The 27,368-nt window shown below is 40.2% G+C and overlaps 1 protein-coding gene across 3 annotated transcripts in view; it reads left to right on the top strand.

The window, feature by feature from the left end:
* Nucleotides 1-27,109, top strand: part of NPEPPS (aminopeptidase puromycin sensitive) — a 101,555-nt gene extending 74,446 nt beyond the window's left edge. For 2 of the 3 annotated variants that reach the window (XM_039475946.2, XM_074388657.1), the window contains exons 14-23: nucleotides 349-412; nucleotides 4,010-4,149; nucleotides 6,080-6,214; nucleotides 7,496-7,715; nucleotides 15,078-15,220; nucleotides 15,966-16,022; nucleotides 22,002-22,109; nucleotides 22,845-23,000; nucleotides 23,269-23,316; nucleotides 25,560-27,109. In XM_039475946.2, the coding sequence (XP_039331880.1) occupies nucleotides 349-412; nucleotides 4,010-4,149; nucleotides 6,080-6,214; nucleotides 7,496-7,715; nucleotides 15,078-15,220; nucleotides 15,966-16,022; nucleotides 22,002-22,109; nucleotides 22,845-23,000; nucleotides 23,269-23,316; nucleotides 25,560-25,712 (1,224 nt within the window). In that variant the 3' untranslated portion in view covers nucleotides 25,713-27,109. Of the gene's footprint in view, nucleotides 1-348; nucleotides 413-4,009; nucleotides 4,150-6,079; nucleotides 6,215-7,495; nucleotides 7,716-15,077; nucleotides 15,221-15,965; nucleotides 16,023-22,001; nucleotides 22,110-22,844; nucleotides 23,001-23,268; nucleotides 23,317-23,809; nucleotides 23,906-25,255; nucleotides 25,273-25,525 lie in introns of all 3 variants that reach the window. The other variant, XM_074388658.1, reaches the window with a different exon arrangement.
* Nucleotides 27,110-27,368: the final 259 nt, after the last annotated feature.

Raw genomic sequence — 27,368 nt, 5'->3', positions numbered from 1 at the left:
TGAAGCTCAGTAGCCCAATTTTACATTTGATTTAGGTGATCTTAAGTGTGTTATATCTTGGTTATTTGAAATCCAGGATTTTGTAACTAATAAATGACACAAATGACTACATATTGTTGAAGTATTTTGTAATCATATGTACTTACCATTGTTGCCTCTGGCTTTTTAGTTATTTGGACTTTTTTCTGTAATATTACTATCTTCATCACCATTGCATTTTGTAAACTCATGAGACATTTGGTTGTGCTAGTTCCAGCATTTGTCACAAAAATGTTGTTTCCCTCCTCTTCAAAAATGAAAACCCCAAATGGTGTTAGTACTATCATAGCCTTTGTTTTGCTTCTTTAGGTAGAAGATGACAGATTATTGAGGTTGTCCCAAAAGAAGTTCTGTGCCAGTGGATCATATGTTGGTAAGCAAATGGCTGTAAGTGGGATACAACTGATTAATTTGAATACTAACTAATACCAGTAGTATTCCAACTAATAGGAAAAATTGTTAAGTTTTAATATAATTATATAAAAGCAAGAAGTTGATAATAGAACAAAAAATGAAACTTAGGGGCTGAGAGCAGACTGGGCAAAATGGCGAAACCCTGTCTCTCTAAAAAAGAAAAAAGAAAAACTTAGCTGGGCATAGTGATGCATACCTGTAGTCCTAGGTATTTGGGAGACTGAGGCAGGCAGATTACTTGAGCCCAGGAGTTGAAGGCTACAGTGAACCATGCTTGTGCTACTTCGCTCTAGCCTGGGAGACAGAGTGAGACCTTGTCTCAAAATAAAAATAAGAAAAGAAAAATATTTAGAAAATAAAAGGAAATTCACAAGATAGTATTTAGTCACTTTTTTAGTTTTTGAAATTTCATGTTTCTATGTGTTACTGGAGGCTATGATGAATGAAGAAGGCTAGTAATAACCAGGAAGTGATGTCTCTAGCCTTAATCTCCTAAAAGAGGACATACTGTGTGTGTTAGGGTTTGGGGGGAGGGTGAAGGTAATTCTTTTTTTAAAAATTCTTGGGCATAATAAGTAAGCGAATAAAGTCCAGTGATTATTTAGATTTATTATGTACCAGTCATTGTGCTAAGTACTATAACTGGCTCTTGTTTTATACTCTCAGCTTCCTTGTAAGGTAGATCACATTATTTCCATTATACAGATGAGGAAGCTGTGGCAATAGCTAGGTTAGTTAAATTGCTCAAGGTCACCTATCTAAGAAGGTAAAGAGTGGGAATTCAAAATAGTTCGACTCCATGAGTTTATGCTCTTAACTACCATTTTCAAATATTTTGATATGTCATTAGATTCTTTTTACCTACAAAATTTTACCCAGGAAATTAGAGATTAGTTGAAAAAATCAAGAAGTAAAGTGTTTGTCTATACCTTTCTTGCTTCCTTTAAAACAGTAGTTCTCAACAAAGGGGAGGTATATATGAGAATTATCAATGCCTTGTCATGTTCCACCCACTAAAAATCTGATATATTCAACTCAGGTTAAGAGGTATGGTCTTCTGCCCTTAACCTTCCTTAGCAGTTAGAATTACTCCTTTTTTTTTTTTTTTGAGGTAGTGTCTTGCTCTGTTGCCTAGGCTGGAGTGCAGTGACGCAATCTTGGCTCTCTGCAACCGTCAACCTCCCAAGTAGCTGGGCTCAAGTAATCTGCCTGGGTAGCTAGGATTACAGGCACATGCTGCTACCGCCTGGCTAATTTTTGTATTTTTTTTTTTTTTTTTTTTTTTTTTGAGACGGAGTTTCGCTCTTGTTACCCAGGCTGGAGTGCAATGGCGCGATCTCGGCTCACCGCAACCTCCACCTCCTGGGTTCAGGCAATTCTCCTGCCTCAGCCTCCTGAGTAGCTGGGATTACAGGCACGTGCCACCATGCCCAGCTAATTTTTCGTATTTTTAGTAGAGACGGGGTTTCACCATGTTGACCAGGATGGTCTCGATCTCTCGACCTCGTGATCCACCTGCCTCGGCCTCCCAAAGTGCTGGGATTACAGGCTTGAGCCACCGCGTCCAGCCCTAATTTTTGTATTTTTAGTAGAGACGGTTAGGCTCTACTTTACCATGTTGGTCAGGCTGGTCTTGAACTCCTGATCTCAGGTGATCCACCTACCTCAGCCTCCCAGAGTGCTGGGATTACAGATGTGAGCCATGGTGCCCAGCCTAAAATTACTCTTTTAATGAATATATCTAACAAGGCCAGCCACAGTGGTTGACACCTGTAGTCCCAGTACATTGGGAGGCCAAGGTGGGCAGATTGCTTGAGCCCAGGAGTTCAAGATCAGCATGGGCAACATGGCAAAACCATCTCTTAAAAAAATAAAAATAGCGCCGGGCGCGGTGGCTCAAGCCTGTAATCCCAGCACTTTGGGAGGCCGAGGTGGGTGGATCACGAGGTTGAGAGATCGAGACCATCCTGGTCAACATGGTGAAACCCCGTCTCTACTGAAAGTGCAAAAAATTAGCTGGGCATGGTGGCACGTGCCTGTAATCCCAGCTACTCAGGAGGCTGAGGCAGGAGAATTGCCTGAGCCCAGGAGGCGGAGGTTGCGGTGAGCCAAGATCGCGCCATTGCACTCCAGCCTGGGTAACAAGGGAGAAACTCCGTCTCAAAAAATAAAAAATAAAAATAAAAATAAAATTAGTTTGGCATGGTGGTATGCGTCTGCAGTCCCTGCTACTTGGGAGCCTGAGTTGGAGAATCGCTTGAGCCTGTGAGATCAAGGCTTCAGTGAGCCATGATCGTGCCATTGCACGCTTGCCTGGGTGACAGGGTAAGACCCTGTCTCAAAAAAAAAAAAAAAAAAAAAAGTCTAACAAGTCAGATGACAGCAAATAAATCTGTACATGTCACAGTTGCCATTTTCTGCCTCTTATCTGTAATCTACACTGTAGTTCTGACAGGTTTTATAGGTTTTTCTAATATTCTGTTACCAATAGAGGTAACATTAAAACTTGCAATATCCCAATATTGGAGAAATTTTACTTTGTGGTTTAACCTGATAGCATAAAGCTATGTAATGTATTAAAATAGCTCCAGTACCATTAATGTACTGGGCAAGGGGAGTCTCTTTTGTTTGGCATCTTCATGCCAAGTCTGTTTTGCTGTCTGATATATAAGACAGTGTTTCTGCCTTACAAAAGCTTTGGCTTTTCGATATGACTCCTCTGTGACAGAATATAACAGCTCCCAGGATGTAGCCTATCAACAATAAAAATTAACCCTTTGATATTTCAGCAGTGTGTATACCCGTTAAGGACTGCACCTTAGAATTTGTTTTTAAATGCTATATGAAGGCTGGGCACAGTGGCTCACGCCTGTAATCCCAGCACTTTGGGAGGCGGAGGTGGGTGGATCACTTAAGGCCAGGAGTTCAAGACTAGCCCAGCCAATGCGGCAAAACCCTGGCTCTACTAAAAGTACAAAAAAATGTGTATTTTTTTGGACATGTGGCATGTATCTGTAGTCTCAGCTATTCAGGAGGCTGAGGCAGGAGAATCTCTTGAACCTGGGAGGTGGAGGTTGCAGTGAGCTGAGATCATGCCACCACACTCCATCCTAGGTGACAGAGCAAAACTCTGTCTTTAAAAAAAAAAAAAAAAAAAAATATATATATATATATATATATATATATAAATGCTATGTGAGAGCCTTTCCCTACTCACAATTTACTTTAACAATAAAATCATTGCTGTCTTTGCTCTTGCTCTGTAAGGGGAAAATGATAATTAAGTTTAAATCATTGCATTTGTGATTATACAAATGAGTTAACTGTTTTCTTTTTTTAGGCATGTTGTGATTTTGTTAGTAAATTATCCCTTCCTTTGCACCAATATTATTCAGGTTATCTGGAAAAGTTCATGTACCACTAAGAATGAGCTATTGGCTTGACAGTTAGGCTTAAGCTCCTGGTTAGGACAACACTACTCCTCTCTCCACCTTACCTTCTGTTTGTCCCAGTGCAAAATTATTTTTCAAGTTTTCTTTGTTCGTTTCTTGCTTAGGCGAAGATTGTCCCCAGTGGATGGTCCCTATCACAATCTCTACTAGTGAAGATCCCAACCAGGCCAAACTAAAAATTCTAATGGACAAGCCAGAGATGAATGTGGTTTTGAAAAATGTCAAACCAGACCAATGGGTGAAGGTGAGTCCAGAATCTTACTTAAACAGATTTTCTGTCACTTAATTTATTCATTTTACGGCTGGCTTTAAATTCTGCTTTAGTTTAGTAGTTTCAAAGAAAAAAAAATCCTAAACTTTTCTTTGTGAAATTTAGGACCAGTTGTCAAATAATATTGTCTAAACATTTGTCCTTACGTTAGGGAACGTAGTGGTAGAGAAGCAGATCCAAAGGCATAGGACTAAGGAGAAGAAAAAAAAAAAAGGTAGACTGAGTATGTTTGTATGAACCAAATCATTTGTAGTCTCACACTTTCAAACTGCCCTATCATTGTAATGAAAGGTTAACTTCAGTGATGTGTTGTCAGCATATGCGTACACCTATAATCTAGTGAGAGCAGACATATATAACAATCGGTTTGTATCACTGAAATGTAAAATTCCTTAGCTGGTATTTGAAAACCATTTCACAAAAATACCAATAGGTAAGAATTATTTTTCATTATTCTGTACTCTCTACCTTTCATAATGAAAGTATATACTACAAACTCTTCTTACAATTGTATGTTTCTAATAGGAATTATACATTGTGTCAGACATTTGTGCTTTTTTATTTTTAAAAAAGGCCATTTTTCTCTGTTTATGGATTTTTTTTTTTTTTGGTGGGGGAAGATGGGGGTTTCACTATGTTGTTTAGGCTGGATTCAAACTCCTAGGCTCAAAAAACAAACAAACAAAAAAAAAGAAAATGATCAAACTCGTAGGCTGATGTGTTCCTCCCACCTCAGGCTCTGGAATAGTTGGAATTGTAGGCATGAGCCACCATGTCTGGCTTAAAAAATTTTTTTAAATATATATTTAAAATATACTCACTCGAATATTGTATTACCATTTGAAATTATAATCTGAAAGATTATGTTGTAGCAATAAGAAAAATTTCTTATAAATGAGAAATAAGTCGTATGTACACTGCAATTTTGATTAGGTTAAATAAAGGGATTCAATAAGGTAATAGTTGCATTAAAATTGGAGTTGTTTTTAAAATATTTATATATAAAGAGTAAAATACTTGTATCTTATTGTTTTACCATTAAACTATTTTGAATATAAATGTTCTCAAAAATATTTTTGGCTATTGGTGAATAGCCTGTAGAGAATAATGCAGTTGCCAGGCACAATGGCTCATGCCTGTAATCCCAACACTTTGGGAGGCTGAGACAGTTAGATTACTTGAGGTCAGGAGTTTGAGACCAACCTGGCCAACATGGTGAAACCCTGTTGCTACTGAAAATACAAAAATTAGCTGGGTGTGGTGGTGGGTGCCTATAATCCCAGCTACTTGGGAGGCTGAGGCAGGAGAATCATTTGAACTTGGGAGGTGGAGGTTGCAATAAGCTGAGATCATGCCACTGTCCTCCAGCCTGGGCGACAGAGTGAGACTCCATCTCAAAAAAAAAAAAAAGAGAGAGAGAGAGATAGAGAATAATGCAGTCAGTAATTACCTCAATCCAAAAATCTTTTGAAATTGCCTTTTCCCATGTAGTTATTTTAAATTGGGATCTGAAAACTGTTACTCTGTTGAGTCTCTGAGCTTAATAGGTCAGTGTTTATAAAGGCCTAATCTTTCAGAGATTCCACTGTCCAAGTGTTTTCATATATATTAAGTATTTTCTGTAAACCTAAAACTGATGTTAGAAATAAAAATTTATCCACATTATTTTGTCCCCTCCATGTTCTTTCTACTGTCCCTCATGTTGGTCCCCACAATTTCAAGTTTCCCTTTTCTTTTGTCTGTGTATTCATCCTATCTTTATGTGTTGTATTAGTTGGCATAGATGGTTTTAATTGTTTTTCATCCAGATATATCTAAAACCAGAACTCCTTTTAAATATACAAAAGGTTAATTTTAAAAATTAATGGAGCTGTTTAATGGTACTTACTGGGTATCTTTGCAGTTAAACTTAGGAACAGTTGGGTTTTATCGGACCCAGTACAGCTCTGCCATGCTGGAAAGTTTATTACCAGGCATTCGTGACCTTTCTCTGCCCCCTGTGGATCGACTTGGATTACAGAATGACCTCTTCTCCTTGGTGAGCATCTGTGACTTAAGTAATATGATGAATTTTGTTGATTAAAAGATTGTGTTTTTCCTGGAGTGTCTGAAACATAATTAGAAGAATATGGGTCTTTGTGAAGGTTAAAAACACCTTTGGGACTATAGCGAATGACTAATTTTTAATTAATATGACAAGATTAAGGCTATATAATTTAAATCCCATTGCACTACTCCTAAGCCAGTGTTCTGCAAGTCTTAATTAAACTTAATTTTGTAAGGCAAAAATTCCTTTCTTTTCAGTAGAAATAAATATGAGCCTTGAAGAAATTTTCCTACTAATATATTTTTAAAATAATTAAAACAGAGTGATTTTATGTTTTTCTAAATAGTGGTTGTACTTTGCTGGGAAAGCTAGCATTTTTAAACATTGTGTTCTTATTTCAAATTATATCCCATTAGCTTTAGAATTATATTTATATTTGGCTTTCTTCCAAAAAGGATTTAAAGCAGCAATTAGTATCATTTTCTTTATGACTTCAGCATAGGTTAGGTAATTTTCAGATGTCTTTGTGATAAATTGTCATATTCCTCCTAGTATTCCTTTAAGTTGGACTGGAAATTTTTCTTCCCCTCTGCATTCATTGGTTTTGTATTCCACCTTTGTATAAACACAGATTAGCATTGATGCGCAAAACCTCACATCTGCTGATCTAATTGCTGAGAGACCTGTCCCAGGAGAGTGAGCTGTTTGTGCAATTGGCTGCTGTAACAGAAGTTCTTTTTCCTAACTCTGTTAGTTCTGAAAGGACTTTGAATTTGTAGTGCCTTCTAGTTTATGTTCTTTTAGAAATGAGTAAAGGAGAGGCTTAAGTTGACACAGTTTGCAGGTCCGGCTTTGAAAGAACCTCTGTCAAAAACCAAAGCTCAAACTATTTTTGCAGTTTTTCTGAAAGTATGAAAATTTTCAAAACAATAACAAAGCTAAGTCTTCAGAAACTGAGTAGAAATAGAAGTTAACTGGTTTGTTGTTGTTCTCAAATTGGTGGGACTTTTAATGTAATTTTTAAAAGTAGTTCTTGTATAAATAGCAAATGATTCATTCTGTTTTTTCTGAAGAAAAAAAAAAAAGAAATAGCAAAGGAGTAAAGAAGAAATGTTTGAATAGGATTTTTATTCTAACAGTGTTCTGAACTTATACAGTCCCATTTCCTTAAACCAAAGAAATTGCTAGCAGTAAATAATGCCAGAAATGCATGCTTAATGCTTTTTTATTTTGTTTGAAGACTAGGTTAATTTATGTTTTTTCCTATCCCAGGCTCGAGCTGGAATCATTAGCACTGTAGAGGTTCTAAAAGTCATGGAGGCTTTTGTGAATGAGCCCAATTATACTGTATGGAGCGACCTGAGCTGTAACCTGGGGATTCTCTCAACTCTCTTGTCCCACACAGACTTCTATGAGGAAATCCAGGAGTTTGTGAAAGATGTCTTTTCACCTATAGGGGAGAGACTGGGCTGGGACCCCAAACCTGGAGAAGGTAATGAATATACCAACTGGAGAGAATTAGGCAGAAGTTGGTACTTTTTTATGTGGTTAACAATATAATTAATATTATCTTTGTATCTACTGGATGTTACTGTATATTCAGTAAGCCAGAAATTAAGACTTAAGTCTTTTAAGTTGGTTGGTGAAGTTACATGGGTCACCAACATCGAAACAGTAGGTTATGTATGTTCATTACTGAATATAGTTTGTGTACATGGTGGAAATAAAAGTCTTTTGCAGAATTCCGAAGGCCTTTTTATACTCAAGAAAAGCTAAAGGGAATTTTAGATTTATTTATTTATTTAAGACAGAATTTCACTCTTGTTCCCAGGCTGGAGTGTAATGGCATGATCTTGGCTCACTGCAACCTCTACCTTCCCGGTTTAGGCGATTCTCCTGCCTTAGCCTCCTGAGTAGCTGGGATTACAGGCATGCACCACCATGCCCAGCTAATTTTGTATTTTTAGTAGAGATGGGGGTTTCTCCATGTTGGTCAGGCTGGTCTTGAACTCCTGACCTCAGGTGGTCTGCCGCACCTCGGCCTCTCAAGTTTTATTTATTAGTATAAATACCAGGTACCTTTATGTATAAGTTGTAAAGGTGCTGAGAGACACAGGGGTCAGCTTTCTGAATTAAGGTAATTATTTGCTTTCTACATGTGTTCTCTGCTCTGTGATTATTTCTAAAAGGATATATTTACTCTTTTTGCTGTCATTTAAATATTGGGAATGATGGTTTAAAGGCTTTACATATCATTATTTTCTGTCATCTGCTAATAACTAAAGGTGGCGTTTCCTCCTGACCAGTCTTGATCTGGGTGTCTTTTGTAATAAAAATAGTAGCAATACCTAGAGCTCTATGTCTTGTCTTTTTTTTTTTTTTTTTTTTTTTTTAAATGGAGTTTTACTCTTGTCATCCATGCTGGAATGCAGTGGCGCCATCTCAGGCTCACTGCAACCTCTGCCTCCAGGTTTCAAGCAGTTCTCCTGCCTCAGCATCTTGAGTAGCTGGGATTACAGGTGCATACCACCACACCTGGCTAATTTTTGTATTTTTAGTAGAGATGGGGTTTTGCCATGTTGGCCAGGCTAGTCTTGAACTCCTGGCATCAAGTGATATGCCCATCTCCACCGCTCAAAGTGCTGGTATTACAGGCGTGAGCCACCATGCCTGGCCCAGCTTCTGTGTCTTTTCTTCATTGATTCAACAAATATTTATATAGCTAGTAAATACCATATACTATTCTAAGAGCTGGTGATACAGCAGCAACCCAAATATTGCCTTACATGGCTTACATTCTAATAGGAGACCTAGCAAACAATTAAATACATAATGGTCTAGGTGGCAGGAAGTATCATTAAGAAAAATAAAGTCATCAGATAATAAGGAGTGCTGGCCAGGCATGGTGGCTCACACCTGTAATCCTAGCACTTTGGGAGGCTGAGGTGGGTGGATCACCTGAGGTCAGGAGTTCAAGACCAGCCTGGCCATCAAGGTGAAACCCCATCTTGGAGAAAGAAAAAAAAATGAGTGCTAGGCCACTATTTTATAGAAAGTTTGTGGGGAAACTGTCTCTAATAAGGTGATATTTGAGCATAAACTGAGATGTGAAGGAGAGAGTTATGAAGATACCAAGAGGAAGAGTGGTTCAGACAGAGGAAACAAAAAGCGAGTACAAAAGACCTGAGATGGGAGCATGCTTAGGGTATTCAAAGAATAAGAAGAAAGCTGCTGAGGTCAGGACAGCAGTAAATGAGGGGGAGAGGAAGGTAGTTCAGATCCTATAGAACCTGTGGGCTACAGTGAGAAGTTTTTTGACTTTTACATTTAGTGATATGATATGCTAATTAGAGAGTTTTGGGCAGGGGAACATGATTTGATTTACTTGGCTTTCTGAAGAACAGACTAAAAGAAAACAAGAGAGGAAGCAAAGGAGACCAATCAGAAGGCTGTTTCAGCAATCCAGTTGATGGCTGGTTGCAACTAGCACTTATAGGTTGTAAGCTCTGTATATGTTTAAGGTGGAACTGAAATTATTTGGTGAAGGATGGACTGTGTGGTGGAAAGAAAGAGAAGTGTTATGAAATTTTGGCCTGCAGAACTGGAAGAATGAAATTGTCCTGTACAGGGATAGGGAAGACTGCTGTAGAAACATATTTTTCTTTAAAGACAGAGTCTCGCTCTGTTGCCTAAGCTGGAGTGCAGTGGTACAATCATACCTCACTGCAGCCTCAAACTCCTGGGCTTAAGCTATCCTTCCACCTCAGCCTCCTGAGTATATGGGACTACAGGCATGCACCATACCCAGCTATGTTTTTTTGTAGAGACTGGATCTCACTATGTTGTCTAGGCTGGTCTTAAACTCCTAGGCTCAAGAAATTCTCCCTCTTCAGCATCCCAAAGTGCTGGGATTATAGCCATGAGCCACTATGCCTGGCATAGAAGCATATTTGGGTGTAAAAGGGGATCAGGGACCAGGCATGGTGGCTTTCTTTCGGAGACTGAGGTGGGTGGATCACCTGAGGTCAGGAGCTTGAGACCAGCCTGGCCAACATGGTAAAACCCCATCTCTACTAAAAATACAAAATTAGCTGGCCTTGGTGGTAAACGCCTGTAGTCCCAGCTACTCGAGAGGCTGAAGCAGGAGACTCACTTAAACTGGGAGGCAGAGGTTGCAGTGTGCAATCACGCCATTGCATTCCAGCCTGGGCAACAGAGTGAGACTCCATCTCAAAAAAAAAAAAGTAGGGGGTAGTGGGAATCATGGGGTGGTGGGAATCATGTCATGCATGGTAGCTCACACCTGTAATCTAGCTACTCAGGAGGCTGAGGCAGGAGAATTGCTTGAGTCCCGGAGTTCAAGACCAGCATGGGCAATTTAGTGAGACCTCATGTCTTTAAAAAAACAAAACAAAACTGGATGAGATCAACTAGGGACTGAGTATAAGTGAAGAGGTCTGAGTTCAGAATTTAGAGATTGTGTAGAAGAGGAAGAATCAGCAAACGAGACAGACTAGCCAGTGAGATGGAAGGAGAGCCGAGAGAGAGAGAAGGGTATCCCGGAATTTAAAGAAACAGTAGATGAAGGCAGAGGGAATGTGATCAGCTGTGTCAGATGCTACACTAAGTCAAACAGAATGATGAAGGCTAATTTGTTACTGCATTTAACAAGTTTTGTGGAGTAGTGGGGAACAATAGTGAATTCTTCACTTTTGGAGCAGGTTCTCTAGAATGGGAGGAGAAGATACGGAGACTAAGACAACTTTTTGAAGGAGTTTTGCTGACAAGATCAGAGAAAAGGGGTAGACAGAGAGAAGTGGGGTAAAGGAAGGAACTTTTAAGTTGGGAGATTTTATATTACGTTTTTCTGCTTCTATTTGAACATAATGCAGTAGTAATGGAAAAGTTCATGTGAGGGAGAGGGGTTATTGCTGTAGTGACAGCCGAATAATCAAGAGGAGTTGAGATCCAGTGCAGAAGTTAAAGAGTTGGTTTTAGATAGGAGCACAGATGAATAGTGACAAGATAGGAGGAAGTACATGGACACAGATACAGGTAAATTAGTGGATGTTGCACTTTTCTTTCCTGATGGTAACATGACACTTTATTACTTCAAACCTATCTTTACGATATAGGGAGAATGCCTTCAGTTTCTTAGCTATACAGATGAGAGCATGAAACATGGCAAAACAATAAAATGTTGCCTTGCATCACACAGCATGTTAGTACCAGAGCCAGAATTATAAATTACTTCTTATAAGAATCATCACAATAGTGTGTAGTTGTATTATCTATTGATTTCTGATGGTTTTCTTAAAATTATTTTTGGTTAAATTATGATCTAAATATAGAAAAATGCATAATCTAAATGTTACAGTTCCATGACTTTCAGCAAACACATACCACATTTCCATCACCCAGAAAGCTGCCTGAGGCTCCTTCCTAATTGCTCCCTGCCACTTGGGCCTCCCCTGCCCAACCCACACAGGCACATGCTATTCTGATTTCTTTCACCCTAGAATAATATTTATCTCTTCTATTTTATATAAGTAGAATCACATAATGTGTGTTCTGTTCTTATACCTGGCCTTTCTCACTCAGCATAGTGTTTCTGAGATATAGCCAGGTTATTCATTACTTTTTATTGCTGAGTAATATTTCATCATATGAATATACTACATTTTATTTCTCCATTGTACTGATGCAATTCATCAGATTTGTGTGCTATTAACTTTTTTCTTCTCCATCATTTATTGCCTAGATGTTAACTGTTTTTGACATATAATTCATATGCCATAAAATTCACCCTTTTAAAGTATACAATTCAGTATTTGTAAGTATGTTTACAAGATTGTGCAACCATCACCTCTGTAATTCCAGAATAATTTATTTACTCTCCCCATTTATTCTGTTTCCCCCCAAAAAGCCTTGTACTCACTGGCAGTCTCTCTCCATTTCCTGGCAACCACAAATTTACTTTCTGTTTCCCGAGTTTGCCTATTCTGAACATTTCATATAGATGGACTCATAAAATACTTGGCCTTTTGTATTTGCTGCCTTCACTTAGCATAATATTTTCAAGGTTCATCTATGTTGTAGTATATATCAGTCCTTCATTCCTTTTACAGGTGAATAATATTCCATTGTGTAGCTATATAGCACGTTTTGTTTATCCACTAGTTGATGGATATTTGGACTGGTCCCACTTTTTTTAGCCTTCATAGTAGGCTATTATGAAGTCTGCTATGCACATTTATATACAAGTTTTTGTTCAGACACATGCTTTCATTTGTTTTGGATATAAACCTAAGAGTGAAATTGCTGAGTTACATGATGACTCTATGTTTTTTTTCTTTTTTTTTTTTTTAATTGAGACGGAGTCTCATTCTTTCACCAGGCTGGAGTGTAGCGGCGAAATCTCAGCTCACTGGTAACTCTGCCTCCCGGGTTCTGCCTTAGCCTCCCGAGTAGCTGGGACTGCAGGCGCCTGCCACCATACCCAGCTAATTTTTTGTGTTTTAGTTAAGATGGGGGTTTGACCATGTTGGCCAGGTTGGTCTTGATCTTCTGACCTCGTGATCTGCCTGCCTTGGCTTCCTAAAGTGCTGGAATTACAGGTGTGAGCCACCACACCCGGCCTTCTTTAAGGTCAGCTGGGTATGGTGGCTCACGCCTGTGATCCCAGCGCTTTGGGAGGCTAAGGTGGGTGGATCACCTGAGTTCAGGAGTTCAAGACCAGCCTGGCCAACATGGCAAAAATGCCTGTCTCTACTAAAAATGCAAAAATTAGCCTGGCATGGTGGTGTACCCCTGTAATCCCAGCTACTTGGGAAGCTGAGGTGGAGAATTGCTTGAACCTGGGAGGCGGAGGCTGCAGTGAGCCGATTGTGCCACTGCACTCCAGCCTGGGCGACAGAGCAAGACCTCATCTCAAGAAAAAAAAGAGAGACAGGGTCTTAGGGTCTTGCTCTGTGCCCAGGCTGGAGTACAATAGTGTGATCATAGCTCACTGCAGTTTCAACCTCCTTGCAGCCTCAACCTCCAGGGCTCAAGCACTCCTTCCTCCCCAGCCTCCTATGTAACTGGGCCTACAGACACATGCCACTGTGCCTGGTTAATTTTTAAGTTTTGGTGTTTTTTTTTTTTTTTTTTTTGAAATGGAGTCTTACTCTGTTGCCTGGGGCTAGAGTGCAGTGGTGCGGTCTCGGCACACTGCAACCTCCACCTCCTGGGTTCAAGCGATTTTCCTGCCTCAGCTTCCCGAGGAGCTGTGATTACAGGTGCTTGCCACCATACCCAGCTAATTTTTTGTATTTTTAGTAGAGACGGGGTTTCACCATGTTGGCCAGGCTGCTCTCAAACTCCTGACCTTGTGGTCTGCCCACCTCAGCCTCCCAAAGTGGTGGGATTACAGGTGTAAGCCACCATACCTGGCCCAATTTTTAAGTTTTTTTGTAGAAACAGGGTCCTGCTATGTTGCCCACACTGGTCTTGTACTCCTGGGCTCAAGCAGTCCTCTTGCCTTGGCCTCCCAAAGTGCTGGGATTAGAGACATGAGCTACTGTGCCAGCCATAACTGTATGTTTAACCTTTGAGGGACTGCCAGACTGATTTTTTTTTGAGACAAGAGTTTTGCTCTTGTCTAGGCTAGAGTGCAGTGGTGTGATCTCAGCTCACTGCAGCTTTCGCCTCCCAGGTTCAAGTGATTCTCCTGCCTCAGTCTCCTGAGTAGCTGGGATTACAGGCATGTGCCACGATACCCAGCTAATTTTTTTGTTTTTTTTTTTTTTTTTTTTTTGAGACGGAGTTTCACTCTTGTTACCCAGGCTGGAGTGCAATGGCACGATCTCGGCTCACTGCAACCTCCGCCTCCTGGGTTCAAGCAATTCTCCTGCCTCAGCCTCCTGAGTAGCTGGGATTACAGGCACGTGCCACCATGCCCAGCTAATTTTTTTTTGTATTTTTAGTAGAGATGGGGTTTCACCATGTTGACCAGGATGGTCTCAACCTCTTGACCTCATGATCCACCCGCCTCAGCCTCCCAAAGTGCTGGGATTACAGGCTTGAGGCACCGTGCCCGGCCCTTTTTTTGTATTTTTAATAGAAATGGGGTTTCTCCTTGTTGGTCAGGCTAGTGCTGAACTCTCAACCTCAGGTGATCCGCCCACCTCGGCCTCCCAAAGTGCTGGCATTACAGGCTACTGTGCCTGGCCACCAGACTAATTATCTAAGTAGCTACACCATATTGTATTCCCACCAGCAGTGTTTGAAGGTTCCAGTTTTTCCACATCCTTGCCGACACTTGCTATTATCCTTTTTATTATAGCCATCATAGTGGGTATGAATTGATATCTCATTGTGGGTTTTGATTTGCATTTTCCTAATGACTAATGATGTTAAACATCTTTTTATGTGCTTCGTATTGTCTATTTGTGTGTCTTTGGAAGAATGCACCCATCAGATTTTCATTTTTAACATCTTTCAATTTATTATACATAGAGTATACTAGTTCCATATGTGATCATTCTCTGAACCTTGGATCAAAACTTCATGATGTAAGCCTGTCCTTTTCACACGTAATCCTTAGCAGAGTAGTGAACTAGACTGAGTAAACATTTAGTAAATTCAGATAGTTGGCATATGTGACTGTAAAGTCAGCAACTTTGCTTGTCTAGTCTGTTTAGTATTTCATTCTTCTGATTTGATAACTGTAAAACAAGTATTTTCCCAGGTGTAAGGTAATTGAGTGTGTTTGTTCAAGACCATAGAATTGGTCTAGCACAATTATAAGATGGCAAATTGATAAAAATAGGCTTTTTAACTAGTCTTATGTCTCTTTTACTTCTCAAATCAGGTCATCTAGATGCACTCCTGCGGGGCTTGGTTCTGGGAAAACTAGGAAAAGCAGGACATAAGGCAACGTTAGAAGAAGCCCGTCGACGGTTTAAGGACCACGTGGAAGGAAAACAGATTCTCTCCGCTGATCTGAGGAGTCCTGTAGGTTTCCATAATAAATTCTCTTGACTTATAGGTAACGACATCATTCTGTGAAGCATGGAACTTTTTTTAACAGCCGAAACTGACTTAAGAACTGATACACAACCATATTTCACGATTTTAATATATATCATTTAGGTGGTTTATAGCCAGATTCTTACTTGTTTACAGTTTCTCAATCAGCATTACAGTGCTGAAAGGTGATGAGCTGTGCACATTCCCCTGAGAGCTGCTTGTTGGTACGACATGACATTTACCTTTGTGGTTCCTCACAGGACTGCTAGCTCCTTACTAGTTTGTTTGTAACATCCACATTTATAATACTTAGGTTTTTTTTGTTTGTTTGTTTTTTGAGACGGAGTCTCATTCTGTCATCCAGGTTAGAGACAGCGGCGAGATCTTGGCTCACTGCATCCTCCACCTCCTGGGTTCAAGCAGTTCTCCCTGCCTTAGCCTCTTGAGTAGCTGGGATTATAGGCACCTGCTACCATGCCTGGCTAATTTTTGTATTTTTAGTAGAGACAGGGTTTCGCCATATTGGTCAGGCTGGCCTTGAATTCCTCACCTCAGGTGATCTGCCAGCTTCAGCCTCCCAAAGTGCAAGGATTACAAGCGTGAACCACCATAGCTGGCCAATATTTATAATATTTTTTACTTGCTTTCTGTCTTTTCTTAGCATTAGAATATTTGAAACAAGGTACATTTAATCAGATGACTTCTTTTTTGTCCCTGTATTCTCTTGTAGGTCTATCTGACTGTTTTGAAGCATGGCGATGGCACTACTTTAGACATTATGCTAAAAGTAAGTATATTTGAGAAGGCTCCCATTTTCTGCCTTTGAGCTTGGATAGACACACAGTACAGCTTTAAATGGTTAAAAAAAAAATTCCCAGCAAAAGAAAGATGCAAATTATATATATGCAAGTATTTTAAAACTGTGGGAGAATTTTATGTCTGTCCATATGTTATTATATCAATATGACACCAAAGACATCTTACTTTTCCCTGCCTTGTTTACTCATTTTATACATCTGAAATCCTTTTTTTTTGAGGCAGTCTCGCTCTGTTGCCCAGGCTGGAGTGCAGTAGTACAATCTCTGCTCACTGCAACCTCTGCCTCCCAGGTTCAAGTGATTCTCCTGCTTCAGCCTCCCAAGTAGCTGGGACTATGGGTGTGCGCCACCATGCCCAGCTAATTTTTGTATTTTTAGTAGAGATGGGGTTTCACCATGTTGGCCAGGATGGTCTCGATTTCTTGACTCCATGATCTGCCCACCTTGGCCTCCAAAAGTGCTGGAATTACAAGGGTGAGCCATGGAACTCGGCCATCTTTTTTTTTGAGACAGAGTTTCACTCTTGTTACCCAAGCTGGAGTGCAATGGCACGATCTTGGCTCACTGCAACCTCTGCCTCCCAGGTTCAAGTGATTCTCCTGCCTCAGCCTCCCAAGTAGCTGTAACTACAGACATGTGATACCACACCCAGCTAATTTTTTTTGTGTGTGGAGACAGGTTTTCACCATGCCCAGGCTGGTCTTGAACTCCTGTATTCAAGTGATATACCCATCTCAGCCTCTCAAAGTGCTGGGATTACAGGCATCAGCTACTGTGCCCAGCCGAAATCTTAATACTGAACTAAATATTCATCTTGATTAACAAGTTCGTTCTTTCTTTCTTTTTTTTTTCTTTACCCATTCCTTCATTCACTCAAGGAAACAAGTTATTTCTTTAATTTTATCTTCAGTATAAATTTACTTGGGGTTCTGCCCATTTTAAGCAAAAGATTTGTTTCTGTGTTTAGGTTTGTTTTTGTGCTTAGAAAAGAGATAGACAGATGACGATCAAGTGTTTGAGCTATGCCAAGGTCCTTTATGAATGAACAGGAAATTAATTTACCTGCCTTCATAGTCTCTCTATTTTCCCAGGGCAATTGGGATATTAATTAAACTCTGGCTTAGACAAATATAGATAAAACTTTCCATGTCCTCATAATGGCAGCAGTCTGTTTGAAACTTTGAATCAACAATAATACTGTGAAGCAAATGCTATCTCCAGTCCATATTTGTACAATTATCAGTCTATACAGAAGTGGCTCGAGTGTACTGGCTACATTAAAGGTGGAGTGGAGGTAGCTGAATACATTTTTTAATCATTAAATAAAATATGCAAAACATGCGTAAAAAGCCATTTTTTAAAAGATCTACATTTAGGACAGGAGTGGAATGTGCTTTACTATTTCTGCCTTTCATGGGTTAAGAACACTCTTCTGACTTCAAGTGGATCATAATTGCAGATCTAAATTCTGGTATTTTGGTTTTGAACAAATCTTATGAAAAAATGATTAGGGTGTTTGAAAAATATAAACTTTAAAAAACTGTACCTCAAAATGTACTGCTTTACCCATGTTGTACATTGGTTTACTTTCTAAGAATATAAAAGTTATATTTGGGAGAGCTGGGCATGGTGGCATGCACCTGTAGTTCCAGCCACTCAGGAGGCTGAGGCAGGAGGAACGCTTGTACCCAGGAGTTCAAGTCTGCAGTGAGCTATGATTGTGCCACTGCACTCCAGCCTGGATGACACAGCAAGACTCTGTCTTAAAAAAGACCCTAGGCTAGTTGAGGTGTCTCAGGCCTGTAATTCCAGCACTTTAAGCCAAGGCGGGTGGATCACGAGGTCAGGAGATTGAGGTCAACTGATCATCATGATGAACCCTGTCTCTACTAAAACTACAAAAATTAGCTGGGCGTGATGGCATGCGCCTGTAGTTCTAGCTACTTGGAAGGCTGAGGCAGGAGACTTATTTGGACCCGGGAGGCAGAGGTTGCAGTGAGCCTAGATTGTGCCGCTCTACTCCAGCCTGGGCAACAGAGTGACACTCTGTCTCAAAAAAAAAAAAAACCTAAAAAGTTAAAAGTTTGAGTTTACCTTTCACCTAAACATTAAGGTCCCTTCTCAATATTCTGTGAACCTGTATACTATAAATGATATGTATGAAATGGGATATTTGATTTTTTTTCATCTATTCCATGATGGTATGGAAAAACGTAGGGTTTTGAAAATTTCACAGTAGATACCTTGACATTTTCATGTCATGGCACTTTTAAGATTTTCCGCCGGGCGCGGTGGCTCAAGCCTGTAATCCCAGCACTTTGGGAGGCCGAGGCGGGTGGATCACGAGGTCGAGAGATTGAGACCATCCTGGTCAACATGGTGAAACCCCGTCTCTACTAAAAGTGCAAAAAATTAGCTGGGCATGGTGGCACGTGCCTGTAATCCCAGCTACTCAGGAGGCTGAGGCAGGAGAATTGCCTGAGCCCAGGAGGCGGAGGTTGCGGTGAGCCGAGATCGCGCCATTGCACTCCAGCCTGGGTAACAAGGGCAAAACTCCGTCTCAAAAAAAAAAAAAAAAAAAAAAAAAAAAAAAGATTTTCCACAAGTATGTATATTTATTAAGAGTCTGCATTTATTTAATAGAAGGGAGTTCATGATAATGAGCTTCACTATGGAAATAGCTCTAATGAAGGCCAAATCACGGTTCTTCAAGAAGCCATTTGGTAGGGTTGGCTTCTGATGGTAATTTAGGAATAATGTGGCAGTAATAAAAAACATAGTATATTTGAAATGTGGTGTTAGAGTGCCATCTGGTGGACTAGTATAACAGGTTCTCCGGAGGAAAATGCTTCCTGAAAGCCAGATGTCAGACCTTGAATATTGGAGCTGAAAAGGACCTTAGAAATTACCTGTCCATCCTCACTCATTTTACACATGGGGAAGCTGAGACTGTGAGGGATTAAGGACTTAGGATCACACAGCTATTTAGAGGCAAAACTGGGACTAGAACCCAGATCTCCCAAGGTCCTATCTATTTTACCAGACTTGCTCAGGTTCCAAAGGGGCCAGGCATGGTGGTTCATGCCTGTAATTCCAGCACTTTGGGAGGCTGAGATGGGAGGGTAGCTTGAGGCCAGGAGTTCAAGACCAGCCTGGGCAACATGGAGAAACCCCAAAACCCCAGCTCTACCAGAGAGAGAGAGAAAGAGAGAGAGAGAGAGACACCAGCCTGATCAACACAGCAAGACCCCACCTCTATTTCTTTTTTTTTTTTTAATACGGGGTTTCACCGTGTTGGTCAAAAAACTCCCGAGCTCAGGTAATCTGCCTGCCTTGGATTACAGGTGTGAGCCACTGTGCCTGGCCCCCACCTCTATTTCTTATAAAATAAAATTGTTAGGCTGGGCACAGTGGCTCAAGCCTGTAATCCCAGGATGTGGGTGGATCACAAGGTCAGGAGATTGAGACCATCCTGGCTAACACAGTGAAACTCTGTCTCTACTAAAAATACAAAAAAAAAAAAAAAAAAAAATTAGCCGGGTGTAGTGGCACGTGCCTGTAGTCCCAGCTACTTACGAGGCTGAGGCAGGAGAATTGCTTGAACCAGGGAGGCAGAGGTTGTGGTGAGCTGAGATCAAGCCACTGCACTTCAGCCTGGGCGACAGAGCGAGACTCTCTCTTTCTCTCTCTCTCTCAAAAAAAAAAAAAATATAAAGCTAGGCGCGGTGGCTCAAGCCTGTAATCCCAGCACTTTGGGAGGCCGAGGCGGGTGGATCACGAGGTCAAGAGATCGAGACCATCCTGGTCAACATAGTGAAACCCCGTCTCTACTAAAAATACAAAAAATTAGCTGGGCATGGTGGCACGTGCCTGTAATCCCAGCTACTCAGGAGGCTGAGGCAGGAGAATTGCCTGAACCCAGGAGGCGGAGGTTGCAGTGAGCCGAGATCGTGCCATTGCACACCAGCCTGGGTAACAAGAGCGAAACTCTGTCTCAAAAAAAAAATTAAATAAATAACAGCTGGGCGCAGTGGCTCACGCCTGTAATCCCAGCACTTTGGGAGGCTGAGGCGGGTGGATCACGAAGTCAAGAGATCAAGACCATCCTGGTCAACATGGTGAAACCCCGTCTCTACTAAAAATACAAAAAATTAGCTGGGCATGGTAGCGCGTACCTGTAATCCCAGCTACTCAGGAGGCTGAGGCAGGAGAATTGCCTGAACCCAGGAGGTGGAGGTTGTGGTGAGCTGAGATCGCGCCATTGCACTCCAGCCTGGGTATCAAGCGAAAACTCCGTCTCAAAAATAATAATAATTTAAAAAAAATTAAATTCAAAAAATTGTTTATTTACAATGCAAGAAAAAAAATTGTTTATATATATATGAAGAGTCCAAAGGAAAGGAAGAAGAAACTGAGAGCTTTGATGAGGTCTCCAGACACTCTGGTCAGTGTTAAATCTTAAGGGGCAGAAAAGGTCAAGAGAGTCTAAATTGTCTTGGAGACATATCTCTTACACAATTATAGTTCTAATTTTTAAGAATATATAACATTTTGTTTCTGATTATGAAAAAATGATTTTATATATTTACCATAAAAGATTTAGAGAGTAGAAAAGTGTAAAGAAAAACATAAAACTTACCTGTACTTTAGAAAGCAGGTAGCAGTAATAATAGCATGTCTAACATGCTCTCATTCCAGACTTGATAATGTACATACAGTAGTTTTTATTTTTTTCTTTATGCTTCTGTCTTTCAGCTATTCTGCATTCAGTATGTGCTGTTTTTGCAGTTAAAAAGTGTGAAGATGTATAATCCCACTGATCAGAAACCATCATTAATACTACCATTTTGATGTATTTCCAGGGGTTCTCCCCCACCCCTTTATTTTTGGAAACACAGTCTTGCTCTGTTGCCCAGACTAGGGTGCAGTGGTACAATATGGGCTCACTGCAACCTGCACCTCCTGGGCGCAAGAGATCATCCTACCTCAGCCTTCCAAAGGGTTAGGATTATAGGCATGAACCACCACGCCCAGCCATATATACATATATTTTCACCTTAGGATCATTCTGCTTTATCTCTCTACTTTCTTCACTTAAATATAAGAACATGTTTATATCATGAGATATTATTAAAATATAACTTTCAGTAATGCATTTTTATAAGTAATTACAGTATTAATTTTGTTTTTCACTATTATAAATTAATTTAATGATCTGGTATAAGATTACTCATGATTAGTTTTGTTGTTCTAACACAGAACATTAGCCAGATTTCAATAATGTAAAGAATGTGGCTACTCTTAGATTTACTCTTAGATCTTGACGTTAAACTGGTCTGAACTAGTGACAGGCTATTTATCTGGTGAGCATTTACATGTAGTGATTTACTTACTGCAACAGCAGATGACAAATTTAGTGCCAAAGCATTTATTTTATATATATATATATATATATATATATATATATTTTTTTTTTTTTTTTTTTTTTGAGACAGAGTCTTGCTTTCTTGCCCAGGCTGCAGGGCAATGGCACTATTTTAGCTCACTGTAGCTTCTGCCTCCCATGTTCAAATGATTTTCCCACCTTGGCCTCCCAAGTAGCTGGGATTACAGGTACATGCCACCATGCCCAGCTAATTTTTTTTTTTTCTTTTTTTTTTTAGTAGTAACTGGGTTTCACCATGTTGGCCAGGCTGATCTTGAACTCCTGGCCTCAGGTTATCCCCTCCTCAGCCTCTCGAAGTGCTGGGATTACAGGTGTGAGCCACCACGCCTGGCACAAAGCATCTTGAAAAGTATTCTCTTTTGTTAATGTAATACCATGCCATTCTTACCTAGTGAGAATATAGAACCTAAGTTTTACCTTATTGGGGAAGAAGCTCATATAATCATATGCAGAACATTCAAGAGAGAGTTAACTATTCCTATCTTTATCTTTTTTCCTGTAGCTTCATAAACAAGCAGATATGCAAGAAGAGAAAAACCGAATTGAAAGAGTCCTTGGGGCTACTCCTTTGCCTGACCTGATTCAGAAAGTCCTCACGTTTGCACTTTCAGTAAGTTACAGTGAAAACTGCGTTTAAAAGTGAATCATTACCCATCTATGACAAGTGTCTCTGATTCAGCTCTGATCCTCTTGAGCTACCTTAACGCTAGACCAGGCGTCCCCAGACTTTTTACACAGGGGCCGGTTCACTGTCCCTCAGACCGTTGGAGGGCCGCCACATACTGTGCTCCTCTCACTGACCACCAATGAAAGAGGTGCCCCTTCCTGAAGTGCGGTGGAGGGCCGGATAAATGGCCTCAGGGGGCCATATGCCGGGCCGTAGTTTGGGGACGCCTGCCCTAGACTAAAGTTTCCTTTTCCAGAGAAACTGGCTTGAGCTTTTGTTACTGACTTGTTTTCTCCACTAGTGGCAAGAATCAGAATAGTTGGGAGAGTAAACAAATGCTGTCTCCAGAATGGGACCTGTGAGGACAAGGGCTCTTGAAAACGGGGAAATTGGCTTATGCCTTTGCCTACTTTCTCTTCCTTTCTTAAACCTATAGGCTCTTAAACACATGTCTGTTGAGCTTTCTGTCTGTCTGAACCTGTCTCAGTGCCTCATTCTCGGTTTGGTTGATCTTTAAGTTAAACATCCTCATTGAGAACTTTTAGTGCCAGTTATTCCTAAAACAAGGAGTAAGTGTCTTCAGTGTGATTACTTGGATATCTCAACAGTATGTTGCACTCTCTGGTACCAGAGTATGTTTTGCATACACTAGACTTTTAGTTTTCTTTCTTTTTTTAGGAAGAGGTACGTCCACAGGACACTGTATCAGTAATTGGTGGAGTAGCTGGAGGCAGCAAGCATGGAAGGAAAGCTGCTTGGAAATTCATAAAGGACAACTGGGAAGAACTTTATAACCGGTACCAGGGAGGATTCTTAATATCCAGACTAATAAAGGTATGTGAAAAATTTTGAATAGCTTGCTAATCATGGATATTATTCAGTGACATCCATGATTTACTACACCCACACATTGTGGTCTTTGCTCTTTAAGTTTCCTTAAATAGTTACTGGCTTTATTAAACGACTTCTCCATCTCCCATCACACATCCTTTGCGACAAACTGAAGTTGGGAGAGAACAGAATGATTTGTTTTTAGGGTAAATGGAAGTTTGTTCCCAGTGTCTTTTAGTTTCACTTACTATTTAAAACCATTGTTTTGCAGCTATCAGTTGAGGGATTTGCAGTTGATAAAATGGCTGGAGAGGTTAAGGTAAGGAAAATACTGTTTACTCTTCACTTTTCAACCTAGTAAGTAAAAACAATAACATAATTATAATCATAGTGTTGGGATAACGTACTGTAACATCTCCATGTTTCTGCTTAGAGAAATACATCATGCAGGGCTGTATAGGCTTTATTAAGAATTTCCTAGGCCGGGCGCGGTGGCTCAAGCCTGTAATCCCAGCACTTTGGGAGGCCGAGGCGGGTGGATCACGAGGTGAAGAGATCGAGACCAGCCTGGTCAGCAACGTGAAACCCCAACTCTACTAAAAATACAAAAATTAGTTGGGCATGGTGGCATGTGCCTGTAATCCCAGCTACTCAGGAGGCTGAGGCAGGAGAATTGCCTGAACCCAGGAGGCGGAGGTTGCGGTGAACGAAGACTGCGCCATTGTACTCCAGCCTGGGTAACAAGAGCGAAACTCCGTCTCAAAAAAAAAACCAAAAAACCCAAAAAACAAATAATTTCCTAAAAATGGCTGGGTGCAGTGGCTCACTCCTGTAATCCCAGCACTTTGGGAGGCTGAGGCAGATGGATCACCTGAAGTCAGGAATTCAAGACCAGCCTGGGCAACATGGTGAAACCCTGTCTCTACTAAAAATACAAAAATGAGTCGGGTGTGGTGGTGGGTGCCTATAACCCCAGCTACTCAGGAGGCTGAGGCAGAATTGCTTGAACCCAGGAGGTGGAGGTTGCAGTGAGCCGAGACGGCACCATTGTACACCAGACTGGGTGACAGAGCAAGACTCCGTCTCAGAGGGAAAAAAAAAAGAATCTCCTAAAAATGGAAAGCCTTCTAATGGTTTATAAACAAGTCAGTGACTTGAACTGATTTGTGTTATTAAAATTTCATTCTGGCTGCAATGTGGAGAATAGTTTGGCATGGGGAGGAGATGTTGGGAAGCTAACTCTACCAGCAAGGAGGATAGAACAGCTTACATTAGGGTTGTGGCGGTAGTGGGGGAGATGGAGTAATGAAGGAGACTCAGGGGCTTGAATTTGTTAACCATTAATTCAGTAATATTTATTGATTGGCTTCTCTGTTGTGAGCATATCTGGGAGAGGAAGAAAAAAGAGGATAATCCCTGGTTTCCGGTGTGTAAATGTTGGTACTACTTACTGAGATGGAATGGCATGAGACTTGAGGCCCTAAGAACTGAACGGTGATTAGGAGCCTTGGAACAGCACTTGTCATCTTTGTACATAAGGTTATTGATTTCTAAAAGGTCTGTGATTAATTAGGTGGATTAGTCATATGTCTTTCACACCTGTGGTGACTAATTCAAAGGAAAAGCCCCATCATTTTGCCAGTTGGTGTTTAAAAGTTGCTTTGTTTTCTGTGAAACCAGGTATACTTCATTAGAAAAGCTTATTCAACCTTTAATCATTAAGCATTTTGATAAATTATAAACTTAAACATTGTTTTATGGTATTAAAAATGTTGGAGTCCTGTAATTCCAGCATTTTGGGAGGCCAAGCCTCCCGGAGGATTTCTTGAGCTCAGGAATTCAAGACCATTTTGAGCAACATGGTACGACCCCATCTCTACAAAAACGAAAAACTATTAGACAGGGCATGCACTCCCAGGCTGCAATGAGACATGATTACATCATTGCACTCTAACTGGGGCAACAGAGTGAGACCTTGTCTCAAGAAAAAAATGACTATGGGGTGTTAAATTAGGGCATAGCAGCAATTTAAACTTCCTCATATTATTATGCCTTACAAAATTAATCTCTATTTGAAGCAGCCAAAATGTGTTGAGTCCTTCGGTACTCGGTGCCAAGTATTTTGTCAAATGTTTTATGGATTCTCTTGAATCTTTTGGAGTAAATATTTTCTAATAGATGAGAAAACTGAGACTTAGAGCAGTTAATTTTCTCAGTTACAAGCTAGTACATGATCAAGCCTCTATTCAAGTTCCAAGTCTTCAGTTCAAAGACTGTATTTACCACTACACAATTAGCATAAAAGAAAAGCAGTAGGTTCTGTCTCTTTACTATTGACTTTTGATGAGGTTGCTAAGCATATAATACTTAAGGGGAGAATTCCTATATGCAGGTCCAAAGAGTTGCTTGTTTTCTTTTAGCCTGAGGGGGGCAGTGATAAATTCTCATGACTGAAGCTTATGCATCCTTCATAGAGATGAGTGGGTATTTTTTCATAACCTGTAATATAAACTTCTTATTATTGCTAGTAATGATCCTGCATTCTGGGTTGTTTTCTACCAGGCTTTCTTCGAGAGTCACCCAGCTCCTTCAGCTGAGCGTACCATCCAGCAGTGTTGTGAAAATATCCTGCTGAATGCTGCTTGGCTAAAGCGAGATGCTGAGAGCATCCACCAGTACCTCCTTCAGCGGAAGGCTTCACCACCCACGGTGTGAATCCTGAGGTGTGCCGCAGCGATTCTTCGCTGCAGGGATAAGGTGGAGCTACTAAACAGCTGATTTGTATGCCATGAATTTGGAGTCTTCTTTCAAACCAGTGGGGGTTGGACAATGAATGTAGTTAACTGGTTCCTGCTCACACTCCAGAATTAAATTCTATTAAAAAAGGAAAATCAGCAATTCAGCAAAAAATAAATAAAAAATAAAAATGTAAATATGATAGTAATAAAATAGAGCATAACGAAACTGTGAAACTTTCTGAAGCCTTGTCAGTGGTTAAAAGTATTTAACACTCTCCTGTTAATGACAGATGTTCTGTTTTTATAACCTACCAAAAGGAAACTAGAGGCTTCTTGAAGAGAATTTTTGTGAAGTGGGTTCTGCAAACAGCCTACAAGCCAAGGATGGTGTCCACTTCTGGGAGTGGTTAAACTCAAAAGGCCAATAGCTGGTATAACATAGTTGGAGTCAGTGCATAATTCCAAGTTGTGTGTGTGTGTGTGTGTGTGTGTGTGTGTGTGTGTGTGTGTGTGTTTTTGGCATGGGGACTAATCAGGAAGATATATTTTCCTGCATAACTCAATCTGAACCAAGGATTGTAGTTTTCCTCCTTGCCTTCCCTTCTGTGTGACCCCTTGGCAAAAAAAAAAAAAAAAAAAAAAAAAAAAAAAAAAAAAAAAAGGTTAAAAAAACCCTACCCTGTTCTGGTTTTTTTCCTCCCTTTAGTTCCACCCCCAACCTCCATCCCCCATCCCCTGGTGTCCTTCTTAGAGATAAATAAGGAAACATCTTTCATAGCCACATTCAATAAGAGAAACATACATTATTTTTTTCTTTCTTTTTAAAGATGATTTATAAGAGCCCTGAAATGCATATAGGTGAGACAGTAGAAATAAAAAGATCTTCAGCCAGGCCTTTCTGAAGGAGTTATTCTGCTAAAAATGGTCTTAGTTGTCTGACAAGCCAATTATTGAACCTCTTCATAACAGTATGAACACTGGCTTCTCCTGGTTCATTTTCTGCATGTGAGAAGTCAGTGGTAACTGCTGCAGGGCTTATGCATTAGTGGTAACTGGTTTAAAAACAAAGACTGTAAGCCTGTGTGTGCGCCACTGTTTGCTTCAACAGTATATCCTACTAACAAGCCTCACCTATTCAGTCCAGTGAATTTTAAATCTAAATCTCATTCCCTTCCTTTTTCCCTATATTTTTTTCCTTTAAAAAAATTTTTTTTTGTGTTATTAACAGAAATTCATACTTGGTGTGGCTTAACTGTATTTCAGAAGGTCATCAGATTGTGAGACTGCTTCCTTGAAACATTTTTGTGCTATTGTTTTAAAAAAATAATAATTAAAAAACAGTTGGCGTTAATAAAAATGTCAATGTGAAATTGATGTCCTGATTCATTTTATTCTCTGATAAGAAACTTAAAACTTTCCTATTGTTCAGTAGGCTTATGCAAAGTTATAATAGGATTTTTCAAATTCAAGAAAATGGAGGGGGGGACGAATAAATAAATAAAAAGAAAAACCAGTTCCTGTCCTAATTTATAGATACTGACAGAAAAATCCTGAGATTCATTCTAAATTAGTTCTAGATTCTCAAAACTCTCAGAGACTCTTACAGAGTCAGCATTCAGCAATGAACTTGAGA

The sequence above is a fragment of the Saimiri boliviensis genome, chromosome 17 (genome assembly GCF_048565385.1).
Source record: "Saimiri boliviensis isolate mSaiBol1 chromosome 17, mSaiBol1.pri, whole genome shotgun sequence".
In the NCBI taxonomy this organism is placed as follows: Eukaryota; Metazoa; Chordata; class Mammalia; order Primates; family Cebidae; genus Saimiri; species Saimiri boliviensis.
This window is presented reverse-complemented; position numbering and strand designations above follow the sequence as displayed.